Source organism: Lycium ferocissimum, chromosome 11 (assembly GCF_029784015.1).
Source record: "Lycium ferocissimum isolate CSIRO_LF1 chromosome 11, AGI_CSIRO_Lferr_CH_V1, whole genome shotgun sequence".
Taxonomy (NCBI): domain Eukaryota; kingdom Viridiplantae; phylum Streptophyta; class Magnoliopsida; order Solanales; family Solanaceae; genus Lycium; species Lycium ferocissimum.
This window is the reverse complement of record NC_081352.1, coordinates 37,940,869-37,948,600: the sequence shown is the minus strand read 5'-3', so window position 1 is coordinate 37,948,600 and position 7,732 is coordinate 37,940,869. Positions and strand designations below refer to the sequence as shown.

General features: G+C 31.2%; 1 protein-coding gene across 1 annotated transcript; it reads right to left on the bottom strand.

Moving 5' to 3' along the window:
* On the bottom strand, positions 1-1,689 carry LOC132036666 (probable receptor-like protein kinase At1g33260). The gene has a single exon (XM_059427045.1). The coding sequence runs from the start codon at positions 1,567-1,569 to the stop codon at positions 220-222; it is 1,350 nt and encodes a 449-aa protein (XP_059283028.1). The 5' UTR covers positions 1,570-1,689; the 3' UTR covers positions 1-219.
* Positions 1,690-7,732: the final 6,043 nt, after the last annotated feature.

Genomic DNA, 7,732 nt, shown 5'->3' with positions numbered 1-7,732 from the left:
TGGGAATTTGTGAAAAACTAACCATTCAAATTTCAAAGTTGAAGCATGGAATTGCTCAAACTGAATTCATTGCCTATTGAGTACTAAGTATAAGCTCCTCTTTTCAACAAACATGGCACAACCCTTAACCCTATACAAATTAATTTACAGAAACTCACCTAATCATCACTCAAGAGACATTTGTTATTCACTCTTTAAAACATAATACTAATAATCAGTCTAAATTTTTTTATCAAACATAAAGGACATTGAAGAAATTTTACTTGTTATAGTATCTAAGATTTCTGAAGCACAAGGCCTAATGCTTAGTGAATCACCAAGACAAAATCCTGCTAATGACACCATAGCTTTAGCTTCTTCCAAATCATAATTTCCATTAAGCTTTGGATCCACCATTTCTGCTACTTTATTTGCATCCCTTAATATAATACCAGCTTTTGATATTAACCTTTCATTATCAGATGAAAGTGCTTCAATCCCCGAAATTAATTCCAAAATAATCACTCCAAAGCTGTAAATGTCATTCTTTTTCGAAGCAATGCCAGTTCTCAAGTAATGAGGATCAGTATAGCCCGGTGAACCAAGCATCACGCATTTTGTAGTTGCTGACGGTGGCAAAATTGTAGACGAAAATCCCATTTTTGCTGACCCGAAATCACATAACTTGCAGTTGAATTTCTTGTCTAGTAAAACATTTGAAGCTTTTATATCACCATGGACTATTGGTAATGGACACTTATCATGTAGATATTCAATCGCTTTAGCAATTTGAAATGCTATAGCCATCCGATTTTTCCATGAGAGTAATTTTTTCTTTGTATCAACGCCATGTAATTTTTCCTGTAAAGTCCCGTTTGGAATGTATTCAAACACTAACATACCTTCATTTCCATTATCACAGTTACCAAGAAACTTCACGATGTTTTCGTGTTGGATTTGAAGTAATATGTCTAATTCTTGCTTGTAAACTCTTTGAAAACGTTCACTGCTTAAATCCATGATTTTAACAGCAGCCAGCATTGAATCTGGAAATTGGGCTAAATAAACTGTGCTAAATCCTCCATAAGCAATCAACCTGGATTTCGACAAATTCATGGTGAATTTCTCCACCTCATCACATGTGAATAATCTCTTGGCCATTAATTTTATTGAGCCGCCCTCATTTTCCTCTAAATCTCCCGACACCCTAGCATCAGGAGCGCCCCCGCGCCGCGTTAACTTGAACCCTAAGCACTTGAACAACGCCATTAGAGTGAAGAAAAGAAGAACCAAAACACCCAAAGCAGAACTAGCTGAAACGATAACTAATTTGTTATCAGTGAATGTGCTTTTGTGCTTATGGGTTTGAGTAAAACTAACACTATTATCCACTCCAGTGCGGGTAGGATTATAAAGGGGTGTCGTCGGTGGTTCAAAGGGTAAGGCCACTGAAGCATCTAGGAAGAAGAAGAAAGAGCAACAACTACTCAACAAAGAACCCCACCACCCACAGACAAATGGACTATTTCCATGCGTATTTGAAACTTTCTTCTCATTTGACAATTTTTTACTGAAAGGTGAGGCTTCCATGGAAGCAACAATATCCAACAGGGGTTTTATTCTAAAGCCAGAGATCTATTCTATATACAGATAAAAAATAAAAGGAGTAGACGTGATTAAAAAATTCAACATAGTAGGAATAATATAAGTGGGGACGTGAATAGTTTATGTACGTTTATGAAATGTGAAGGGGGTGACTAGGAAAGGCAACATTTGATTAAATTAGGTGCTTAATAAATGATAGATGATACAGTTAATATTCCTATAATTATTTCGTTTATCTAAACCTTTTTTTTTATGTAAGTTATAGCGATTGCCTATTATATACGATATACCTCTAATAATATTTGATACTTAAGGATTGCCCAAAGAAAATACGGAGTAATTTTTTCAAAATTTTATACTATAAAAAGATTTATGAATATTTAAATTTTAATCTCAAAAGATATTCATGTTTTATTTTCAAAAAGCTAACACAATATTGATAAATTCATAACTACTTTTGCAAATTTCATATTTTAATTTTCTCCTATTTATAGTTCACCGGAATTTTTTATGTTTGAGATTCCTCGTTAAATTACAAGTTATATCGTTTATAAGATATAATTAATAGATTGCTATTTGGTTACTATGAAATTATAAATACATAGATATTTGATTAAGGCTATTAGGAGGTAATTATCATTCTTTTTCTAAGATATTATTACTTTGTACTTTTGGGTTGTAATTTTTTTGAATATTTCATCTTCTCAATTTTTTCTTGGGAGTTGGAGTGTTTTGAGTTCTGATCTTTTTTGTTTTTGTTCCACGTAAATGCACTCAAGGAGAGTCTTGAGACTTTGTTTTGGTCTTCTCTGTATTTCTTTCTTCTTCTTTATTTTTCGCTCATGTTGGTTCTACTTTTACAAGAAAATTATATTTACAATTCTTATTTCTAAGGTAGTTCTACTTTTACAAGAAAATTATATTTACAATTCTTATTTCTAAGGTAGAAAAAGAAAATTAAGATAAATTTAGAAACCGCGCGAAGCGCGGAGAGATTCACTAGTTATAAATACATAGATATTTGATTAAGGCGGTTACAAAGAGGTAATTTTACAAATAATATATCTAAAATGATTGATGTTGTTTTTATACGTAATAAAAACCAGTTATATATAAATAAAATACAACATGAGATATCGATTCAAGAGAACTTCATGTTATAGTAAAATATTGTTATAGAGATTGACCGTTATAAAGAGATTTGTCGGTACTGCTCATAATTTTTTTATCGATCGTTTAAAATTTTAGCACAGTTGAGAAAATCATTTACTAACATTAATCATAAAAGTCGTATCAACTAAATTAACTTATCTCTCCTCAAACCTTTTCTGAAATTGGCAAGGTTGATCGGTCTTTTTATAAGAAAAATTGCAAATAGAAGACTATTCATTGTAGCAAATTAGATCAATTTAAAAATAATACTATCAAATGTCTTTGTGCAACTGTTCTAGATCAAACTTATTTAATTAAAACGGCAAACAAAAAAAGAATCAGAAGAAGTAGTAGTACTCATGATTAAAAATCAACATCGTAGAACTAATAAAAAGTGGGAAAACGAATAGTTTAAGTTTACAAAACATGAAGAGGCGAGTGGAAATGCGACACTTGATTAAATAAGTGCAATTAATAATTAATAAATTGTAGTTAGTACATAGTTTTCAAGAGGTTAAGCAGTAAGTAAAATAAAAGGAAAAAGTCTATGCAAGGCATGAAGACAGGCACTTGGAAGATGAGGATTTATTTTGTGGTCAACTCGGATTAATAGTGACATCTCAACCGGCTCTTACGATTTCTTTCTATTAATAATATATATAATAATAATTAAATAAAATATTCCCCGCGTGTATTTGGACACTAATCTGATTTCGTAGATCTTGTTTTGTTTTTTATTTTTCCAATTCTTTAGGGTTGGTACTTGGTACCCCCGTGTGTAGTGGCAAATGTCGTAATAGTGGCGGAATCATGAATTTATGCATGAAATAATGAATTTATACGAGATGATTTAAGAAAATCCGTCATGTTTGAGTTTTAAATATGTAACTTAAAGTATCTTTTGGATCTTTTTTGTTATTATATTAAAGGCGGAGTTAGAATTTGAACTTTATGATTTCTAAATTTTAGGATAAAGAAGTGTTAGTAATTGGGTCTGAATTTAATTTTTGACATAGTTAATTAGTAAATTTCTTAATATAGATACAGAGTTTGAACTGAAGCCACTAATCCGTACATCGACTTCTAGTTCTGCTCATAATCTTTTCTATGTCAAAAGAATTCATCAATTTATATAACAAAAAATTATTCTTGATCTATTTGGGTAGTATAATTAATTTTCCATCTAAAGAATCGAATACCCTGTAACTTCACAGTTCACAGAGCTCCACCCTTGCCCGTGCACCTTTATATATAGTATACACATATTATTAACTGGTTTTTGTTACCTTTCAACAAGACACTTATAGGATAGAGTTGCATATTAAAATTTTTAGATGGGAAGAAATCACTTAATTTTTTTTTTATTTTTTTGGAGAATCTAAGTAGCTCAATTGATTGGCTACCTGAACTTTCACCTTGTTAATGAGGATTCGATTCTCCACGTTGTAATCTCATCCCATTTTCCCCTTCCCTACCCCGAATTTTCCAAAAAAATTAAAATTAAAAAAAATATTGAGATTGAAACGTAATTTTCAAAATTTGCACCTTCATACTTATCACTGAATCACGGATTTAAACCTAATTGATTCATTCTTGAAGGTTCTCATTCATTGCACTTAATTTTTTAATATTTATTTAAAAAAATTAAAAGGTTTATATTTTTTTTTATGACGTAGGAGCCGTGCGGCGCGCCTTGGTGCGCGCGAATGTAGTAGAATAGCAATTTCCTGTCATGATAGGTTCAAACTAAATACGGGAGAGGTAATCCATGTGTAAAAGCTCCGTGCGTATACATATATTTTTCGTGCCAAAACTGTGAGGGTCATTAAGCCTATCAAATCCATAGTCCATCAGTCTCCGTGTATCACTGCATTAGACTTGTACGTATGTATAGTTAAAAGAGTTCCAAAAATATTCTGTTATTAGTGACAGTGATAGATTGGCAATTTTACTGGTGTCGGTGCAATCATTATGATGATCTACATATTCCTAGTATGTATATACTAGTAATATGTAATCAGTGACTACTATTTGGTATACTTACAAACAATTTTAGAAATATATTTATCGAGATTCGTATTTAATGAGTAGTGACTACTATTTGGTAATCAGTGGAGATTGAATGTGAAGTTGTAAGTGGTGAATGAAATTTCAATCCTAGTAAGAATGTTGAGAAATTTAAACGTGTTCCTCTATGAGCTCAACTATTTTTATTTTTTCAAAAAGTTCAATCCCTAGTATATCTACTTTTGTTTCCGCGAAAATATGAAATATTTTATTGTTCAACTTTTTAAAAATGCTTAGATCTTTTTATTTTATTTTGTCCAATTTTCATCATTGAGGCACCAACCAAATCAAGAAGACTCTAACGAATCCTGACAAACATCCCGCGTACGATATGGAAATGTTGGATTAGGTGTTGTACAAGGGACGAAAATATCATACATCGAATTTTCCCAAATTTTTTTGTCTTCATTTTCTTTTTGGGTTGTTGAATAAACGAAAAAGAAAAGTATAGCGAATGAATTTAAGTTAACTTTAACAAACCACGTTTATCATATAGGATATATGAGTCATGAGCATGTGTTTTGACCAAGAAAAGTTTGTCCTAAAGAGTGTGCCTTCTCTACCAAATTAAAGTTATGCTCAATCAAGACCTACACAAGTATAACTAAAGGAAGGGCCACATCCAAAATTTTAAGAAGATGAGTGTATTATTATAAAAAGTAAATTTAAAATTTATATTTAACGAGTTTAATCTTTTGAATTTATAAATCTAATACTCCGGTCGAAAATATTAGGATTACTTAAACCCTAAATATTTCATTCCTCCAAGATTTTTGATTTGATTATATAATTTTTTAAAATGAAAAAAGGAGAATATGAATTTCTATCAGACTTTGATATTTGAAAGAATAAACCTAACAAAAAAGAAAAGAAAAGAAAGTTTTATTTATTAAACTGCAAAAGGGTACACTAGACATGTCTATTCTCCATGGATGGTCCCAATTCTGGAAAATAAAGGGAAAAAAACAACAAGACAAAATTTGAATTCCGAACCTCACTTAGAGACGTTCATCCAATAACCGTATCATATAATTTTTTTTTGTTTTTGTTTGAGTGTACATATATTTAAATAGTTTTGAAAAGATATAACATACTATACATGGCTATGAAGGAAAATACGAATGCACCTGAACTCACACCCCTCTATATGGATCCGCCCCTGACTAAATAAAGGATTATAACCATCAAAAGACTTGGTGAAATAATTGAAATTCTTTCTTTTTTACTTAGAGATATTGAGTTTGACATCCTTAAAATTGAGATAAGACGTTTTACCTCTCATTTGATCCTTTTGGAACAATCTAAATTAGGAAAATTATTATGAGTTTAAGATGTCAAATCCCTACAAAAACTTCTTCCTTTCCACTAATTACCATTGAAAAAGTTGGGCAGTGGCTCCCATCTAATTTTTTCTTTTTGTCCAAATCAGATCTTTTAATTTGTTGGCGCAATAAATACTTAGTAATAGTACTAAAAAAAATATTTTTCCCGCAAATCACGTTGCAATTTTCCTTCACATTTATATGTCAATTACTTTAGAATCTATTAAATACAAATTCCATCTTTTGATTGAACTGAAAAAAGCAAACCCTTCAATCAAAGCTTTCAATTTCCATTCATCGCTGTTTTCATTATGGATCTGAATCATCAGCTAGTTTAGCTGTCATTTTCTGTCTACTGTGCGATAATTTAATTGGACACCTTTGTGCTGACTTTGATTTGGGGGGAAATTTTACTCATCAATGTAGCATATTGATAAAGATATGATGTGTTACTCTTTTAATGATTTTTTATCACTTAGAATTACTTAAATAAATAAAAGTTACAAAACATTTTAGATAGTATAATGAACATTCTAAAATTCATAGTAAGAATCAACGGTCAGTGACAAGCAATGATTTTCAGTAACAGAATCAAAATGCAAATAAATAAATAAACACACGAAAAAGTTAAGGGACTCAACATACAGTATCTATATACAAGAATTTTTTAAACCTAGTTACATAGTATAATTTTCGACGATATTGGAGAAAGGTGGCTCTGCTACTGTCCACAATGAAGGAAAGAGAAATTGTCACACAACCTTGGTCTGGTAGTAAGAACGCAATGGGTGGGTGAAGTGGGGGTTAGGCGTGAGCAACAGGTTACATGTTTGAATCATATCACAACTTTTTTTTTAATATTTAAATAGAGAAAGGTAAAAGGAGGTGGGGGTTGAGGGGGGGGGGGGAGTGCTCATCATACACAAACTTTTGGACCGTGCGCTACTAATCCTCGGAGATTTCTCAATCATAAGGAAAAGAAAAGGAAAAAATAAAAAAACGACATAAATGTATCATTAGAAATGTTAATAGTAGGTGTTAAACCCAAAACCCATAGAAGCATCGTTTTAAATTCTTTAATACTATCACTTTACAGTTAAATTAACCATACAAGTAAAGTTTGTCTTGTTGCTTCCTCTTCGTGGGATCGATGCTTCCATGTAAATTTTCGCATAACAAATATTTTAAACAATATAATTGCTAAAGTAATAGATTATCACACATTCAACCCATCTTTTCATAATCTCTCTTTTACTTTTTGATCTTCCAAAATGTATGGCTCGACAGAGACAAATCCAATTGCTTCAGCTACCAAAAAAAGAATAGACATGTGGATTCTCAATCTAAGAGTGGAAGTGTATTTTAGCTAAAAGACAATTACATGGTACTTATAGCTTCATGTGTCAGTACATCAAAATATGATCCCTCAATTCGCGCAAATTAACCTACTCATTTATTTACTCAATCCATTTTAATCCGCCCAATCCAATCTATCTAAGAGTTGAACTGATATGTAATTTAAATTGACTCAGAAAAATCCCATCAAAATATCTTCAAAGAGAACCCAATCCAATCACACAAGAAAATATAAGAGTTGGACTGATATG